We start from the raw sequence: 19964 nt of genomic DNA on the forward strand, positions 1-19964 counted from the left end.
GGAATCCTTTGGTCAGAGGAGCCTGGTGGGTTACAGTCCATGGGGTCGCAAAGAGTTGGGCATGACTGAAGCGTGCACATAGAGGAAAATAACAAATATAGTCAAATATAATTTTACTTTTATTCTAAGAAGTCATATGCATTTTAGAGATATACTGTATTTGCTTTGCAATGTGATGCCTTTTCATTAAAACGATTTCAAGGGAAGAGGCTTTGATTTCTTAATATTAATGGATTCAGAGAACTCAAGTTCTCTCACACCAAAATGGGCAGAAATGAGAAAAAGGAGCGAAGCCCTCCTGTTGGACAACATTCTTACATCACCCACTTTAAAATTAAATCTGAAACAAAGTTCTGACAGGCCTGCTATTTTCTTCAGTGCCAAGAGGCACACAATAGACCTTTTTTTTTGGACAAAGCTCTTAAAATGCTTGGAGATTCAGATGTACTGAGTCACGAAACTGTACAAATACTGCACACCCATTCCCGCCGGTGCCCCTGCCCGCTCTTTTGGAAACAATGCTATATTTTCTCTGCGTTTGGCAGAAGGAAAGAAATATTTTAATTAGAGCTGCAACCTGTTTGAAAGAAGGGTGACAGCAACGCAAGCTCTGACATGGGTAGCTGTCCTCTGGGCCGGTGGCCCCTGGGCAGAGGTGGGTAGTTATCATTTCAGAGGAATCCGCTTGATTCTCCTACTCAGTGTGGGCTCGGTAAGTCCCACAACCACTGAAACTGCAAATGTGGCCTGATAAGGTGATGACATTCCGCACAGAAGAGTGGACAGGTTCGCCCTGAAGTAGCGCTAGATGATTCACCCGTGCAATCAACACTCTCAGATCCATCTTTGAACGAAAGTCTTTATATAACATGCAGTACAGAGAAGGCGTTCTCATGGCAAGAATACTGGAGTGGTTTGCCATTCCCTCCTCCACCGATTCAATGGACGTGAACTTGGGCAAGCTCCAAGAGATGGTGAAGGACAGACAGGCCTGGCGTGCTGCAGTCCATGGGTCACAAAGAGTTGGACACAACTTGGTGACTGAACAACAACAACACATAGAAGAGGACATGACCTTGCATAGAAATATCAGCTCATCTATGTGCTTGCTGTCTGTGGGTGCAAAGGTGGGGGCGGGGGTCAGAGAAGGTGCAAGAGGAACAGAAACAGGATCAGAGAAGGAGGAAAGTAGGGGAAGGCAGTGGGAGGAACCAAATCTGCTCATGGTTTTCAAGACTTGCTGTCTTCCTTTTAAAAATCAAATTGCTCCCCCGCCCACCCCATGCCCACAACTGCCTTGCTGATGTTGTGAAATAATTGAGAAGTGTTGCAAAGACATCCTTGCACTGTGAGCGAGCAACTGACTTCAAGTCTCAACACCTCTCCATCTAGAGGGGTATTTTAGATTGACGTTAATGATGGTGAGTATTTGAGCTTGAAATAAGGAGGACAAAAAGGCCAGTTGTTGTTTAGTCACTAAGTCATGTTCAGCTTTTTGTGATCCCATGGACTGCAACACGCCAGGCTTCCCTGTCCTCCACTGTCTCCCTGTTTGCTCAAACTCATTTCCATTGAGTTGATGATGCCACCCAACCATCTCATCCTCTGTCACCCCCTTCTCTTCCTGCCCTCAATCTTTCCCAGCATCAGGGTGTTTTCCAGTGAGTTGACTGTTCATATCAGGTGGCCAAAGTACTGCAGCTTCAGCATCAGTCCTTCCAGTGAATATTCAGGACTGACTTCCTTTAGGATTGACTGGTTTGATCTCCTTGCTGTCCAAGGGACTCTCAGGAGTCTTCTCCAGCACCACAATTTGAAAGCATCAAATTTTCAGCACAGGCAAGTTCTGTAAGGAGGTGAGGGTGGAAGGAACATGAATATAAGTCCCCTCGGCGGGAGTGTGAGGACACACAGCTGTGCCTGGATTGCCATGTCCTTGGCTTTGAGGAACTGAGAGTTTTGCGTGGTTGTGTAAGGCAAGCTGGCCCTGAGAAGAGCGTCGTGGAGCTGTCTCTAGGTTTTCCACACTCAACTTCAGTGTTTAAAAATATGTCACACCTTCTTGAGATTCCAAACATGTAGGAAATAAAACCATGGCATGTCGGCTGGTCCGGCCCAGTATTCCTCAGCCTCAGCGTGAGGACCGGGTCACTCCCTGCTGTGGGGGCCGCGCCCTGCACTGTAGGTGGTTTAGCAGCATCCCTGGCTGCTACTCACTAGCTGCCAATAGCACCCCTGCTGCTGCTAAGTCGCTTCAGTCGTGTCCGAGTCTGTGCGACCCCATAGACGCAGCCAACCACGCTCCCCCACCCCCGGGATTCTCCAGGCAAGAACACTGGAGTGGGCTGCCATTTTCTTCTCCAATGCATGAAAGTGAAAAGTGAAAGTCAAGTCGCTCAGTCGTGGCCGACTTTTTGCGACCCCATGGACTGCAGCCTACCAGGCTCCTCCACCCATGGGATTTTCCAGGCAAGAGTACTGGAGTGGGGTGCCATTGCCTTCTCTGAATAGCACCCCTAGTTGTAACAAATTCAACTGCCTCCAGACATTGTCAAATATTCCTCAGGGAACAGATTTTTTCTGGGTTGAGAATCATTGGTTTATTTTATGATTTTATTGCTTATTGAAACATAGTTGATGTACAAGGTTGTGTTAGTTTCAGATGTGCAGCACAGTGATTCCGTGTTTTTGCAGATATAATCCATTACAGGTTATTACAAGATAATGGGTATATTTCCCAGTGAGTGTGTGCATGCATGCACATGTGCATGTTCAGTCATGTCTGACTCTTGGTGGCCCCATGGACTGCAGCCCACTGTAGCCCACCAGGCTCCTCAGTCCATGGAATTTTTCAGGCAAGAGTACTGGAGTGGGTTGCCATTTCCTTCTCCAGGGGATCTTCCCAACCCAGGGATCGAACCCAGGTCTCCCGCACTGCAGGCAGACACTTTACCGTCTGAGCCACCAGGGAAGCCCATAATTTCCATTATTACAGAGTAAATGCTTGCTGCTTATCTATTTTATGTATAGTAGTTTGTATCTGTTAATCCATGTCCCTAATCTATCCCTCTCATCTCCTCTCTGAACTTTGGTAACCACTAGCTTATATGTCTATGAGTCCATTTCTGTCCTGTATACATATTCAGTTGTATTAATTTTTCAACTCCACATATAAGTAATACATAGCATTTGTCTTTGTCTTCTTTTGTTAAGCGTAATATTGAGAATCACTGGTTTAGACTCAGTGTTAGAACAAGCAAAATTTGCATTGAGTGAAGATAGCTATCTACTCTAAGGACCATGTGGAATCTTTGGTGAAGACTGACAAGCCCTAACAACCCGCCTTGATCAGCCAGAGAGAAACACAGAAGTCCGAGACAAAAGCAGGCCTTTTTCCTCAAAGTGCTAGTTTATGGCTTAGGGACCCATAACACTATTTACACATAACCCTGGGGGAAAAATATCTTGGGGCCCTTTGTTTTAAAAAAGAAAGAGTCCTTCACACTTAAAGTGAGCTTTAAAGAAGTGAAAACACGGAAGGCCACAGGCTCTGTTCTGTAGAATTCACAGCCTGCAGGGCTGACTCCACACAGCAGGTCCTGCAGCACTGGGGCCTCGGAGACCCCTTTCCATCCTGAGGCTGTGGATTGGACAGCCTCAGGATGGCTTTACGTCCAGTCTGACTTATTCACAAAGCATTTGGTATGGTTAGCCTTGGGAGATATGTTTAGCCTCACAAAACAGAGGAAGGTGTTTAAAAACAACTGTCCCTTAATTTTACCATCACATGAACAAAAAAGGCATGTGAGCCTGAACTTGGGACAGTGTACATCTTTTTTTAATAGAAAGGAGAGTCTAATCTTATACACTCCCTTAAGCATATCCCTCAAAAGCTGTACAAATTAGCCTTCTAGATAAGATCATGCGTTCTCATCCCCACCTGTCTCCCAGTGAACAAACAGAGAACAGAAAGGGCTCCCTGACCCATGTCTCTCTCGTTCCAGAGTACAGTACTATGATTGATTTATGATTTCTAAGCCTGAGAACTTTGGAAGCCGCCAAACATGAAAAGAGTGAAAAATCTTCTAAGTCAAGAGAAAAAAGGGAAGGTCTTGGTAGCAGAGCGCCCTTCTCAGGCTCTGAAACACTACTCTGAAAGCTGTCACGAGTATGCATCGCTTGGGCCCTTGCAGACAAAAAGGGTTATTTTATCCAGATTATTCCCCCACATTGCAGGGGAAAAGGGACTCATTTGTAATCATCAAAGGAATGCTGACAGACTTGAAACGGGATTACATTCTATTATCCTCATCCGAATTAAAGATTTGTTTTGGAGATCTTTCTTAGGTTTCTTCCTCCCTGCTCTTCCAACTCCAAATGAGGTGATTTGTATTCGTGGGACATCTGAGGCAGACATGAAATCAGACGGTTTGCAAACATACATTTCAGATTCAGTGGCCTGAGTTTTGAATTTTAATGTGGCCTGGTTCTGTGTGTTTGTGGAAAACTAGGCTCTCAGGTTGAGAGTAACCCCAATCATCACTTCACTTCATTCCCTAACTAATTAACGCAGGAGACATTCAACATCAGGAGCCTGAGTGAACAAGGGATACAGATGTCCAGAAATGCAAGTGTGGAAGTGGAAAATCAACCCATGGGCAGTGTTGATACGCTCGTTATTGTTATTATTCAGTTGCTAAGTCATGTCCAACTCTTTGTGACCCCATAGGATGGATATGCTAATAATCCCTCAGTTCCAAGCTCTGTGGTTTGGGTACCATTTGAAGAACGTAACTGGCCAAATCTATTCTTCATCCCTCAAACTGCTTTGTGATGAGTGCCCATGAAACCACTGAGAAGGGAGCCTCCCCGGGACAGGCTGACTCTTTAGAGCAGGCCTATATGATACTTAGCATAGCATCTGAGACCTGAAAGACTTGAGAATGTTTCCTGTTCTTTCAGACAGACCTTCCATTATATAATCACAACGGAACTGATGCCCACTGGGAAGAAGTCTTGGGTAACTCAGGTCAAAAGCCATAAGTCAGTGGAAGAGTTCAACTGGGTCAAAAAGTTCAACAAGACAAAAAGCTACGTCTTGATCTTAGCTGATGAAAGAACAAGACATCTTAGAGAAAATCTCAAGGCAAGGGGATGACACTCTCTAAGCAGGAAAGAGCAAAGAATATAGGTAAAGTGCATTAGAAGCTGTACCATTTCTTTGCTCGTCATGTTTTTATACCACAAGCCTTCTTTCTAGACTTACTGTTCTTCAGGAAGTATATCCTCTGGTAGTTCTTTCAGTAAGGATTTATTAGTGGTAAACATGTCCTTACTTCACACTCATTCTTGCAGATAGTTTAGCTGGTTATATAGCTCTGCACTGACAGTTTTTTTCCCCAGAACCTGGAAAATATTTCACTGGTTTCTGACTGTCATTGTCATGGCAAAGCCCTTCCAAATGAAAAACTTTCCATCTGATTGTTTTAAGACCATCACTTTGTTTTAGTATTTTGTAGTTTTAGTATGATAGACATAAATTTATTTTGCTTGGGATGCTTGAATCTGAATCATTCATCAACTCTTCAAAATTGACTCTAAGATATTATCACTTTGAGTGTTGTCTCTCCCTCGTTTTTCCTATTCTCTCTTTCTAGAATACTGGTCACCTGTGTGTTGAATCTTCATTCCATTTTCCATGTCTTATAAGGTTTTCGTTTCATGTCTTTATCTCTTTTACTGCATTCTGGATAATTTTCCTAGCTTTATTTTCCAGTTCACTATTTCTCTCTTCAACTACATTTAATCTATCCATCAAGCCTTGAACCTCAGTGAATATATTTTTTCATGTTAGTTGATATATTTGACTCTATAAAAAAAAATAGGCCTGCCCTTTCTTGATAGCATTTCATTCCTTCTTCTTCTGGATTCTTTTATTTCTTTTTGTGTTTTATATTCCCTCTTATTTATTAAACACTCTGTGGTTTTGCTGCTGACTGCTGTTCATACAGTGCATTTTTGACTGTGTGTTCACAATCAGCAGAATTTAATCTACCAGAATCTTGTGGGGCCTGCGTTGATGTTGCTATACAGGGAATATTTGTGGGTTTTTTCCAGGTACCCTGGGGCAACTTTTTGAGTTTCTTAGCTTGGGTTTCCTAGTAACGGCAATGTGAATTCAAACCCCAGATTCTTGCAAAGGTAAGTGTGTGGTTACATAGTTTCAACAAAGATTATTTTTTCCTCTAACCCTGAGCCTCTTGAGAAATCTATATGCAGGTCAGGAAGCAACAGTTAAAACTGGACATGGAACAACAGACTGGTTCCAAATAGGAAAAGGAGTCCATCAATGCTGTATATTGTCACCCTGCTTATTTAACTTATATGCAGAGTACATCATGAGAAACACTGGGCTGGAAGAAGCACAAGCTGGAATCAAGATTGCCAGGAGAAATGTCAATAACCTCAGATTTGCAGATGACACCACCCTTATGGCAGAAAGTGAAGAGGAATTAAAAAGCCTCTTGATGAAAGTGAAAGTGGAGAGTGAAAAAGTTGGCATAAAGCTTAACATTCAGAAAACTAAGATCATGGCATCTGGTCCCATCACTTCATGGGAAATAGATGGGGAAACAGTGGAAACTGTGTCAGACTTTATTTTGGGGGGCTCCAAAATCACTGCAGATGGTGACTGCAGCCATGAAATTAACAGACACTTACTCCTTGGAAGGAAAGTTATAACCAACCTAAATAGCATATTAAAAAGCAGAGACATTACTTTGCCAACAAAGGTCTGTCTAGTCAAGGCTATGGTTTTTCCAGTGGTCATGTATGGATGTGAGAGTTGGACTGTGAAGAAAGCTGAGCACTGAAGAATTGATGCTTTTGAACTGTGGTATTGGAGAAGACTCTTGAGAGTCCCTTGGACTGCAAGGAGAGCCAACCAGTTCATCCTAAAGGAGATTAGTCCTGGATGTTCATTGGAAGGACTGATGCTAAAGCTGAAACTCCAATACTTTGGCCACCTCATGCGAAGAGTTGACTCACTAGAAAAGACCCTGATGCTGGGAAGGATTTGGGGCAGGAGGAGAAGGGGATGACAGAGGATGAGATGGCTGGATGGCACCACCGACTTGATGGACATGAGTCTGAGTAAACTCCAGGAGTTGGTGATGGACAGGGAGGCCTGGCGTGCTGTGATTCATGGGGTTGCAAAGAGTCGGACATGACTGAGTGACTGAACTGAACTGAACTGAATCCTGAGCCCAAGCTGAGATGTTCCCTTGTCATCTTTCTTTGCAAGAATGCTGATTTGTTTCTCACGCACCTTTTTATGAGTGTTTAGCCCTTCCAGGCCCTGGCCTTATAAGGAGATCTTTATTCCAATTCCTCACTTGACATTGGTCTGATGCCTTGTCTCTTGCCCTCATGTACCCAGTAAATTCTGACTATAAAATGCATCAAAGGCCCCAGTGTAGCCACAGGGTCAGAGCCAGCTACTTCTTCAGTTCTCTGGTCTCTCTTCATTGTGTTCCCTGGCTAGTCCTTGTGTTTCTCCACTCACCCAAGCATTTAAAGGATGTTTGCTATATTTTATTCAGCAGCTTTAGATGTTTTGTTGGGAAAATACTTCCAGAACACCAGTTCCACCATATTTCCAAGAAATGAATTATATACCCTATTTCATAATCAGTTATTTGGAGCTGGATGGTGCTATCTCTTGATGCAACATAGAATGGACAATACCTGTAAATCCTAGGAAAGATTTGGATCTGATATATTAAGAGATAAACATAAGAAGTGACATTGTTTTAACCAACTTATAATTGATTTGCTTTAGTATTAGAGAAGCTGCCTGCATTCAAATCTCCAAAAGTTACATACGCTCTCTGGCTACTATTTCTTCAACTTATAGAGAAATTTCCTTCATAGGGTTGTGCGGATTAAACGAGTTAATAAACATGAAGTTTTAAAAACACTGTGTGGCATAAAGTGCTTTATGTATTTGATACATTATAATATTTTTAGCTAACTTCTCTTACTTGTGCTAAGAAAACCAAGTAAAGAATTTGCCCCTTATGTTGGGTCAGAGTTTAACCTGAGGTAGTGCACACATAAGGGCCAGGGAAGGAGTAGCAGAATTAGAGCCCTCAAGGGGAAAGAGGGGCTTCCCGGGTGGCTCAGTGATAAAGAATCCGGCTGCCAATGCAGGAGACACAGGTTCAATCCCTTGGTCAGGAAGAGGAAATGGCAACCCACTCCAGTATTCTTGCCTGGAAAATCCCATGGACAGAGGAGCCTCGTAGGCTGCAGTCCATGGGGTCGCAAAGAGTCGGACACGACTGAGCATGCACCCAAGGGGAAAGAAAGAAGCTCAAAGAAAACAGTTTAGAATCACCTGGTCAGCCACCCTCCCATCTGAGAGACTCCTCCCAGTGCTAAAACCTAGGTGACTCTAGGATGGATGTTATCCAGGGAAGCTAGTGCATTCTAGAAATATACAGACACACCAGCCTCATTAAAGTGTCATGAAAGTCCAGAGTGCCTCACCCTATGCATCCACATTCATTACTTAGCTTGAATGACAAGAGTATGGATTTTTGAAACGAGATAATTACTGGATTATTACATTCTTCCTCTAAATTTTACTGGCAGTTGTGGGAACTGGCGCGGTGGGCAAGGAGGCGATAGGGCTGGGCCACAGGGGAGCAGTTGCTGTTTCAATGTTATTGCCCCCAAAGTGGTGCCTTTTCAAGAATTTTGCAAGTGCTGTCAGGATGGCTGAAAATACTAGTGGTCTTAAAAAATTTTTAAATCATGAACCCCAACAGCAAAAACATTTTGAGAACACATCTCTAATATTGCATTTAGAAATTGTATAATGAATCAACTATATTTCAATAAAATAAAATTTTAAAAAGAAATGATGAACTGTTGTACTGTCAAGTTGCATGTTTTTTGTTTGTTTTGTTAGACATGCTGAATAGCTAGCAGGATCTTATTTCCCTGACCAGGGATGGAACCCAGGCCACGGCAGCGAAAGTGCCAAGTCCTAACCACTGGACTGCCAGGAAACTCCCTCAATCTGTATGTTAATTAGAAGCAAGACAGAGCTTCTTTTTTCAAGATAGAAATGAATAGAAAAGGAGTTCTAACATGTTTCTACTATACCCACTGATTGCCTTGTGCCCACACCTACTGTGGATCAACAGTGTTGAGAAGATGTTGAAGGAAGAAATGAGAAAAGGTCAGTCTACTCAGAGGACAATTGAAATCGCTATGATGAGTCCAGTTGAGTTCAGTTCAGTCGCTCAGTAGTGTCTGACTCCCTGTGACCCCATGGACCGAAGCACGCCAGGCCTCCCTGTCCATCACCAGCTCCCGGAGTTCACCCAAACGGAGAACTATCTAAAAAGGTCAGGCAAATTGAGGCATTTTTCTCTGGCTTTGCCCCCCACTCAGCACCCACACGGGCCAAGTCCTCCAGCCTGGCCCCACCCCTGGGCCCGTGTTAGGGTATGCCTCTGCTTCCGAGCTGGGGGTCTCTGGCAAGTTAACCAAGCCCTCTGAGGCTGGGTAAAGTGAGATTTCTACTTAACTCAGAAGGCTGCTATGAGGATGAAGTCAGATAACACTATGCTCAACTAATTTTCACTCCTTTCTTTTCTCTTCCTCCCTCGAAACTACTGCTAGGCTGCCTTTTCCAATAAAGCGCCTGGGAGACCAAAGCCATCAATTACGGGACCACTCGCCTGCCCAGACTCCTCTTCTTGGCTACAGAAAGAGCCGTCAGAACACTTTTTGAATGTAGTTATTTTCCATGGAAACAGGCTAGAGCTCTGAGATGCTTACTTTTCATCCGTCTTCTTCTATGACAGCTGGACAACTCCTTTAGACATCTGCTTTGTTTTCCTTTGGTGACGAGCTGCCCTTTGGCTCCATCAAAGTTTTGAAAGTGAAGACAATCCCAATTAAAGTATGATATGACCAAGGGATGATAAAAGGCAGACCTGTGTGACCTGCACGTCTGTGTAAGTTTGTGCATACCTGTGTGCTGGGACACAGCGGCAGACTGAGAGCAGGGAACATACATCCTGGTCTCCCTGGCAATGAGCCCTGGGGCAGGGGGTGGGGGAAGTGGGACCCAGTCACACCCATGTACCCCTGGATGAACTGTGCATGGTTCATCCCTGCCCTCTGACATGGGCAGCAGTGGTCTTCCACTCTGGCTGCACTCTAGAATTGCCTGGGGGCTTTGAAAAAGAGATCCATGCCTGGATCTCCCAGATGAATTTCATCAGAAGCCCTGGGTTGCTGCTAGAGCATCCATATATTTGTTTAGACTTGAGGGATGTTAGTGTGTCAGCCAGGGTTGAGACCCACTGTTTCTCTAAGCATAAAAGGAAGCTTCAACCTCTTCTAAACAGACCACTCCATCAGGACAGAGTTCCCACTCCAGGGATCCCAACCAATGGAACAACCATTTTTCTATTTTCTGAAATTCTTTTTTTTTTTTTTTTAATTTGGCTGCACTGGGTCTTCACTGTTGCTCGTGGGCGTTCTCTAGTTGCAGGGGTTACTCTCTATTTGCGGAGCTTGGACTTCTCATTGCAATGGCTTCTCTTGTTGCAGAGCACAGGCTCCAAGGGAAGCAGGTCTCAGTACTTGCAGCTGGAGGGTTCTAGAGCACAGGCTGAGTAGTTGGTGGTGCATGAGCTTAGTTACCCCAAAGCATGTGGAATCTTCCCAGATCAAGAATCGAACCTGCATTCCCTGCATTGGCAGGCGGACTCCTAACCATTGGACAACCAGGGAAGTCTTACATTCTGAAATTCTTGACCAGTGAAATAAGGAGTTAGGGTCAGGCTTATTTGCTAGGCTGCAAATGATCTGATAACAAGCCCCACATCTTGTCTTGCCCACTTGGGCTACTGATGGAGGCAGGCAGGGTAGGACACCAGCCTGGAGACCCCCTTCGATCATGCAATGACCTTTCCTTGTGGTCTGGGGACGTCTGGGAACAAGGAAGGCCTTAAAACACTCTCCTTGTTTCTCACTTCCTTTCTGTTTCCCACATTTACCATTCCATGCCCGAGGGTAAAACCAAATGTGTCAACATATGATCATGACTCTTTTTGTCAAAAGTCAGGAGTTTTCTAGGAATCCAAGTGGGAACATGATTAATTTTCCATCCGTTCCTTCCCTCCCTCATCAGTCCATCAATCACTTTGAGCATCTTTGAGAAGAAAAAAAAAGAAAAAAAAACAGAAGAGGGAGAAAAGGAAAGAGCAGAGAGAGAAGACCGTAACTGCTCTCTGCAGGGAATAAAACCATCAACAGTATATAGATAAAGAAACAAGATGGGACGTCCCTGGTGGTCCAGTGGTTAAGAATCTGCCTTGCAATGCAGGGTTCAATCCCTGGTCAGGGAACTACTGATAGGATCCCACGTGTCTCAGAGCAATGAAGCCCATATGCCACAACCTGAGAGTCAACGAAGCCCAAATGCCATAACTCAAGAGTCCAAGCGCCACAACGAAGGAGCCCATGTGCCAAAACTAAGATCTGACACAGCCGAATAAGTAAATATTATTTTTTAAAAAATGAATAAGACCTGAGGGACAGGGCATACTAAGTTCAGAGACACACCAAAACATCACTCTTGAAAGCCAGACCACATGCAGAAAGGATCTTTAGGATCTTTTTAATCATTGGAACCAAAATGGCACCCCTCCCTCTGCTCTGCCCTCATCCTGCCTTGTTCTTTGAACAAAGATGATGCTGACATTGTATTTCTATATATGAAAAAACATATATATATCAATGATCAGTTTGGACCTCTCTGGCTAAATTCTCAAGTTGGGAATGCAGTCAAAAGAACAGAACGCTATCCCAAAGAGGAAAATGGACGAAAGCCAAGCGCATTTGAGTTTGGGATTAAGGATCAGAGGCACTAATTTTGCATGAACTGTTCTTGCCTTCCTACGATGTGTTTTTAATGCAGTGATGATAGTCTTCCAGTGGCCGCTGGCAGCATCTCAATGTCTTTAGGGAGGAGAGGGAAGGGGGTGTTTAGGGAGCCTGTTTCCTAGCAGGCTTGAAGGTGATTAGCACCAGTCACGAGCATGAAGGGGGAGGAGAGGAGGCCCTGATGCAGCCTCTGGCTTATTAAGAGTGAGATCTGATGCTGGAATCCCCGGGGCAAAAAAACCAATGACCCAGGAAAACTACACCAGCTGACAGCCTCAGGGAAAAAAAAAAAAAAAGCTCAAGGAAGAGTTGCAAAGAAGAGAAAGGCTTAAGTAACTTTCCAAAACTCTGTGCTGCTAATCTCCCAGGAGGCCCAATACTGTACAAAGGCTAGGACCCCTTTCATTTCAGCACTTTCTTTCACCTGGATTCACCATCCTGCTTCCATCCCCTTCTTCACGAAGGCTGAAAGGGTCCCAAGTTCCCTCCACCCTCCATCTGTCTGGATTTTTGATGTTTCCTTGTTTAGAAATACAAGCAAGCAAAGACGTCAAATGCTTTTCTCCAGTGCTCAGCTATTGCTGCAGGCTCCGAAGGGGAGGGCCCACTGTCTCTTTTCAGGCACTGGTTTCTACACACCCCTCTAAGTTCAGGAACAGGGTCTCTTCTTCCCAGGAAGGCAGGAATCAGGCTTTGAGGCCACAGAGGTGCGAGTTGAGGAGGGGGGGATGTGTGTGTCTGTGTCTATGTGGGTGTATGTGTTGGAGTCACATGACCAGGATCCACTGTGTCAACTGAAGTTTTCAACTGAACCCTCAGACTGTCATCTTTGGAGCTTAGGAATTTTCTTGGATGGTGTATGTCATGTGGCTAGGGGGGGGTCCCTAAAGGTTCATTAAGTTTCAAGTCAAATGAATCAATTTTGGAAGACGTTATCTCTCTCCCTGAGCCTTTTCTAATATTTCCCTAAAGCCATACAAGCTAGAATTTAGATCTAAACGTGAGTGTGTCTGTGATTTCAGACGAGGTTATTTTTCTTTTCTTCTCCCCAAAAGGCTCCCAAACACTTTCTCCCTGGTCTTCAGATCTCTAAAGAGCAAGGTTGACCAGAGAAAACATGGGGGTTGCCTGGCAATGTCACCATCAACCGAATATTGGCTCAGGGAGTCTCAAACCCTGGAATCTAGGTTCCCACTAAAAGCACAAGAAAATTTCTTTTATCGTTTAATCATTTAGAGAAATATGTATGAAAACATCCAAGTTCACAGCATCCCTGTTTGACAGCTCAGGTTCACCCTCTGAAACAGTTGTTACCTTCAGACAGTTCCAAACTTGGGTGGTAACCTATAGACTGCTTCAAGGATTGCAACCGCTTCACTAAAGAAACAAGCTCTAAGTGCCTGTAATCTGTGAGAACAATCTAATGGTTACACCACAACGGTACCTAAAGCAATATTTGTTCAGTTACAGTGACTTCACACTGTAGAAAGGCTTGTTGGCTTTCTGTTCTTTGCTCAACAATATTCTCAGCCTGCCGGTGGCTGAATTCAGATTGCTTTCCATAGCTTAAATCAGCAAAGACAGAACTTTTCTAGCAGCCAAGAAAGTTCTATTACCAACAAAAAAAAAGTCAATAGCACTTGAAATTCAGCATTTTTTCCCAGCACATTTACCACAGCGCTCTGACCCTCGGTCTTAAGGACCTCAGTTTCCTTGCCAAATAGGCATGTCTTGGCTTCCTTTGCGAGGTAGAAACACTGCCTTGATATTAAATATTCAAAGCAAAGAACCTCTGACCCGAGGGCTCTCAGCTAACAATGACATTCTCTGTAAGTAAACTAGAAACCCAACTCAGCTTCTGGTTTGCCAGTGTCCCTTGCCATGTACTAGCATATTGCACAAACAGGGTCTGAGGAAGGAGCCTTGTTGACTGTGATTACACCGCAAAAGACCTTCAAGGCAGAGATGCGGGAAGCCCGGCCTTGACAGGAGATGAGGGAGAAGGCAAAGAATGGGACTCAGAGCTGCTTCCGGGGCTGGGCAGGGGCGAGGAAAGGGTGAAGGGCCACCAGCCTCGCCAGACGGAGACCCAGGTCTGATCCACCTTTGCAGGGACGTCTGGTTACTCTCAGCAAGCACAAAGGTAATTTAAGAATGCTGTCCCTCTAGCCCCCATCAATTCAGAAACCTCTCTCCCTTTGTGGTGCCCCACCTACAACCCCAGAACTATCTGAGATCGGCTCAGTCCCCGCCCCCCCCCCCCAAAAAAAAAGCCTCATCGGTTACTGGGAGGGGAAGTCTTTATTCTTTTCTTTTTTTAAGGCGACGGGGGCTGGAAGGGGCCAACTCTGGTGCCTTTTGGCGGTAAAGTCTTACCCCTGTGTCTCCTCTGTCTGTACTGCTAGCTTCTACTCATCTCTCATGGCATTTCCACCGGACCTTCCACCACCCCACTCCCGGGTTTCCCTCAGGTCTGTTGTCAAATGTCTCCCGGACTGGTCTCCTTACGTGGGCACCCGCGAGGTCGGCTGGGGCACACCCAAACTGCGCGTAAAGCAAACCAGGTACAACTTAGACCACAACACGTGTACCAACAGCGCTGAGCTCGGTGCACAGGACTCAGCGTAAGGTGCTTTAAACCGATACGCATCCTTCGGAGTCTGGTCCCTGACCCTGGGATACTGACGAGGTCAACTCATCGGGAGACAAACTCCAAATTCTACCCACCCTTCTTTCTTGGGGGACCCCCTCTGCCGGCATCCCACATGCAGCTACTTATATGCGAAGAGTTCGCATCAGGCAAGAAAAAGTTAGGGCTCCTAGCTCGCCCTAACTTTCAAGCAACCCGGCCTTGCCCCCTCGGGCGCCGGCCCCCAACCGAGGGCTCACCTTAGCGCCCCGCGGCGCCGGGGGGCGCTCAGCCAGGGAGGTCGCTTCTTACCGGAGAAGTCCGTGAGCGCCGCGATCTCTCTGGAGCAAACCAGGACGGTGCAGTAGAACAGACGCAGGAGCTGCCCCGGAGGCTCTACCTGCCTGCGGAGGCCGGGATGCTGCGCGGGTTGCGGGGCGGACGGTGGGCGCGCGTGGCCCGGCAGCAGCATGATGTGCCGCGCGACGGAGCGCGGGCGCGGGCCCGGGGCGCACGGGGGATCGCGGGACGGAGGGCGGCGTCACATGGCAGGACGAGTCGGTAGCCGACGTCTCCGCGGCCCCCTGCCACCTCCCGGCCCAGGCTGCCAGCGCCTCCTCCCCGCCGCGGGCGAGCACCGGCTCCCCAGCGAAGAGGGGGGCGGAGACCTGGGGCGGGGCGAGGAGCCCCGGGAAGTATCCGCGTAGTTTCCCCGAGAGGAAATCTCTGCTGCGGACGCGCAGGAGGAAACGAGGGCGGGGGGCGAAGGGAAAGTGTAGCCCCTCCGCGCCCCCGAGGCTGCCGGAGGCCGGGGCCCTGGCGCGCTGCCCGCCGCGGAGGGCGCCCCCAACAGCGCGCGACTGGAGCGCCTTGCACACCCCGGGTCCCCTCCCCGCCCGAGACCGCCCGGCACCCCCGGCCAGGCCCGCGCTGGCCCCGTGCCAGCCTCGCCCTGGCCGCCGGAGGAGCGCCCGTGACGCACTTTGGAGCCAGCGCCGCGCGCTGAGCCAGGGAGCCCCGGGGCGGGGCCGAGGCCGGGGTGGGGGCCTCGGAAGGTGGGGTCCGGGAGGTGTGGGACCGCAGCACTGACGTCTTTGGCGACCGGCCGCGCTCCACGTGCAGAGTCACCAAGCACGCACTGTTATCCCCATTTCACAGGAGAGGAGACTAAGACCCTGGAGCCTTGGCGATCGCCAAAACTGACGCAGCCCTGACGGGAACCGTCGCGGGGCGGAGGTGGGGGCGGAAAGGGGAGGCATTGTGCACCAAACGGATCACATGGTCCAGAACAGGTTTCTTTTAGCTGCCTACTTTTCCTGTGGGTACTAGGAGTCGGCCGCGCTCAGGATCTGACGCTGGGCCGGCCCAGACCGCGGCCGAACGCTAATAAACGGGCTTTGTTTTAAAATGGGGCCACAGCATCTTTCTGAACCTCTCGATGACGCGCGGGGTAACCTACGTTTGGACGCCCTGCCAGTGAGCGAGGAGCGGATTTTCGCACCGCCCGGGCTCGGGGGACACCGAGGACAAGGGCACCGGGGCTCCGTGGATGCGCGCCGGGTGCCGTACCTGGGGGTCCATGGACACAAACCTGCGCGGGGCATCCGGGCCGGCGGGGAGGGAGGCGGGCGGGAGCGCGCTCGGCACAGAGTGTTCCCGAACACCGCGCGAGCGCCTGCCAAGTTCGCTGCGGGCCTGACGCGGAAACGTAGATATGAGGCCCAAGGCGGGCCCAGGCGCCCTGCGGGCCTCCCGGGTCTCAACTGCCCGGGGCGGGGAGACGCGCCGCACCGCGTGCCGGGAAGGCCTGGAGAGGAAACCCGGAGCGACTCGCTAGCCTACCTGCGGGAACCTCTGAGAGGTGGGCCGCAAGGCCCCCGGGGCTAGGTGTCATCGCGTCCCACTCTGTGCTCGGGAAGGAAAGATTCCGGTCATTTCCTCATCTGTCTGGGGTGGGGCGGGGAGCGCAGCAGATGTAACCATCAACATGTGTTAGTGGGACCCAGGCACCAGGATTTTTAAAGCCTACATGAAAACGTTCAGCTTCTCAATAATCCTTGAACCTCAGTATTCTTGTGCACTTTCAAGGTTGGGGAAACTGAGGCTGGGGGCGGGAGGTGGGGTGGGTAAGGATGCCTAGCACCTAGCAGCCATTCAGTAAGTGACCTTTGCTCAAAACTCAGTTTCCTCCATGTACCTTGCATTCCATTGATCCATCTAGTTTGGATGGGAGTTAGGTACTTATGTGGGCTAGATCCTCTGCCAAGAACTGAATATGCTGGCCCAGGAAGGGAACCATGCTCCCTCAGGGCTGGGGGCTCCCACCACTGTTCTGCAAGGATGCCAGTGTGGGCACTGCTCCTAACGGGGACAGCATCCCCAGGCTTCCGTATCTGTAAAGGCGGCAGGCTTACTGTGAAGATTTAAGGAGTCGATACAGGTGAGGAGGGTAGGAACTGGGCCTGGAAGGAGGAAGTGCTCAGTCAACATTAGTCACTGGCACAAGGGAAGAGGCTACCCTGGTGGCTCACTGACCCACCTGTTAGTCCACGAGTCTCAGGTTGGATCCCTGGGTTGGGAAGATCCCCTGGAGTAGACAATGGCAACCTGCTCCAGTGTTCTTGCCTGGGAAATCCCATGGACAGAGGAGCCTAGCAGGCAACGGTCCATGCGGTTGCACATGATTTAGCAAGTAAACAACCACAACGGGTGAGGGAGACAGACATTGAACTGATAACGCCAAATGAACAGCAAGGGACTGCAGGAGCAAGACAGAGGGAGTGTGGGAGGAGGGGAGGGAGTGAGCAAGGCAGGTGTTCGCAACCTTTTTAAGACTGAGGCACCAGGGAAGTCCTTTTTAAGATTACATGGGTGAGAAAGATGGGAAGAGTTGGTCAAGCAAAACCTAGGAAATGTGGGGAGGATAAAATCTTAGGAGTGTTCTTAGGAGAACACCAAGTCTCAGGTGGTGCAGTGGTAAAGAATCTACCTTTCAATGCAGGAGGTGCAAGAGATGCAGGTTCAGTCCCTGAGTTGGGAAGATCCTCTGGAATAGGAAATGGCAACCCACTCCACTATTCTTGCCTGGAAATTCCACGGACAGAGGAGCCTGGCAGGCTATAGTCCATGGGGTTGCTGAGAGTCAGACACGACTGAGCACACACACACACTACATCCTAGGAAAATGAATGTGCACGTGTGAAATCCAAATGGAACATAGCTCCATTGAGAAGCGTGGAGGGGATGAAAGAGAGAGAAAAGGGTAGGGCAAGGTGATGTGGAGAGGTCAGCCGCCAGAGCTCAGGGACCAGAGACCTTGGTGAGCGTTGCCATCTTTGTCCTCAGCTTTATGAGCATTTCCATCTTAAGCTAGCAAACTGTTGTAAGCAGATGAGGGACACAACCAAGTGTGTGTTGGTAACAGATGACTCTGCTGAGTGCAACTGGACTGGAGTGGTCAACAATGGGTCCAGGGGTGATAATACACCCAAAAGAATCAAATCCAAGAGATATTTGTGCATCTGTGTTCATAGCCCCTTTATTCACAGTAGCCAAATGGAGAGCAATCTAAGCGTCCATGGATGGATGAATGGAAGAACAAAGTGTGGAATCTTACCAGTCATAAAAAGGAATGAACTTCTGATACATGCTACAGCGTGGAAACAGCTTAAAAACACGCTAGGTGAAATAAGAAAATGATAAGCATTGCATGAATACCACTTACATGAAATATCCACAGCAGACCAATTTATAGAGACAGAGAAGAAATTAGGTTACTGAGAGGTGGGATAAAGGAGAAAAGAGAATTATTTCTTAATGGATATGTGGCTTCTATTTGGGGCAATGAAAAAGTTCTGGAAATAGCTGGTGATGATGGGTATGTAACACTCTGGATGTAATTAACGCCACTGAATCGTACACTTAAAGTGGCAGATTTTATGCTGTGTAGTTACCATAACTTCAAAAAAAAAAATAATACGCCAAAGCTCACTGAACTGTAAATGGGTAAGTTGTGTGGTATGTGCATTATATCTCCATAAAGCTATTTTCTTTTTTGGCCATGCTACAAGGCATGCGGGATCTCCATTCACAGGGATGAACCCAAGTCCCCTGCAGTGGAGGCACAGAGACTTAAGTGCCGGACTGCCAAGGAATTCCCCAGAAAGCTGCTTGTTCATTTAAAACCTTTTTATTTAAATTTTTTCTTGAAGTACAGTTGATTTACAATGTTGTGTTAATTACTGCTGTACAGCAAAATGACTCGTGCATGCTAAGTCGCTTCAGTCGTGTCTGACTGTTTGCGACCCTATGGACTGTAGCCCAACAGTCTCCTCTGTCCATGGAATTCTCCAGCCAACAATACTGGAGTGGGTGGCCATGCCCTCCTCCAGGGGATCTTCCCAATCCAGGGATCGAATCCAAGTCTCTTAGGTCTCCTGCACTGGCATATATTTATAGGCTTTCCTGGTGGCTCAGTGGTAAAGAACCCACCTGACAACGCAGGAGATACGGGTTCGACCCCTGGATTGGGAAGATCCCCTAGAGAAGAAAATAGCAACCCACTCCGGTATTCTTTCCTGGAAAATCCTATGGACAGAGGACCCTGGTAGGTTACAGTCCATGGGGTTGCAAAGAGTCGGACACAACTGATCGACTTCACTTTCTTTCTTTCTTTTTTTTTTTTTCTAAAGTGCAAACAAAGACCATGGGTGAGTCCAGGGAGATGCTCAGGAGGGGAGAGTAACAAGGAGGCTGTGACTGCACGCTGGCCTGGGGCTTTGCAGGCCCAGAGAGAAGGGGGAAGTGGCCAGATTGGAAAGGTGTTCGGGAAGGATGGAGCAACTCGGCCGCGGGATGTGAGTGATGAGGCTGGAGGACAAGACCCTGCCTGCTCTCTGCTGTGCCCCTCATTTGCTCCCTGTTAAATCACATCTTAGTCCTAATCTGATCTCTTTAAGAATTTTGACATCTTGTGAGAAAATTAAAGAATTCTATTTATTTTTTTCTCCTTTCCTCATACTTTGTGTACTCCCAGCAAAATGGAAGCCAGTTACCCCCTGCTCCCGTTTCCCTCTCTGAAAATAAACCATCAGATACCTAAGCTCTGGGGTACTGACTGGGACCAGCTACAGAATTCACTGCTGTTGTTCAGTCGTTCAGTCGTGTCTGACTCTTTGCAACCCCATGGACCGCAGCACGTCAGGCTTCCCTGTCCTTCATCATCTCCCGGAGCTTGCTCAAACTCATGTCTATTGAGTCGGTGATGGCATCCAACCATCTCATCCTCTGTCGTCCCCTTCTCCTCCCGCCTTCAATCTTTCGCAATATCAGGGTCCTTTCCAAAAAGTCAGCTCTTCACATCAGG

At 47.6% G+C, this 19964-nt stretch overlaps 1 protein-coding gene and 1 long non-coding RNA gene across 11 annotated transcripts in view; one reads left to right on the forward strand and one right to left on the reverse strand.

Annotated features, from left to right (window-relative positions):
• Positions 1–16428, reverse strand: part of EVA1C (eva-1 homolog C) — a 135948-nt gene extending 119520 nt beyond the window's left edge. For 3 of the 10 annotated variants that reach the window (XR_009736566.1, XR_009736562.1, XM_061417259.1), the window contains exon 1: positions 14912–15486. Coding sequence is in view for 8 of the 10 variants with exons in the window: in XM_061417259.1 (XP_061273243.1) it covers positions 14912–15071 (160 nt within the window). In the remaining 2 variants the exon portion in view is untranslated. Of the gene's footprint in view, positions 1–14911; positions 15522–16190 lie in introns of those variants that run through there. The other 7 variants (XM_061417439.1, XM_061417614.1, XM_061417874.1 and 4 more) reach the window with 7 other exon arrangements.
• On the forward strand, positions 13397–19603 carry LOC133248334 (uncharacterized). Its single transcript, XR_009736682.1, has 2 exons — positions 13397–14113; positions 19291–19603. It is a non-coding gene; the product is annotated as an uncharacterized LOC133248334 (long non-coding RNA).
• The last annotated feature ends 361 nt before the right edge of the window (positions 19604–19964 follow it).

The sequence above is a fragment of the Bos javanicus genome, chromosome 1 (assembly GCF_032452875.1).
Source record: "Bos javanicus breed banteng chromosome 1, ARS-OSU_banteng_1.0, whole genome shotgun sequence".
Taxonomy (NCBI): domain Eukaryota; kingdom Metazoa; phylum Chordata; class Mammalia; order Artiodactyla; family Bovidae; genus Bos; species Bos javanicus.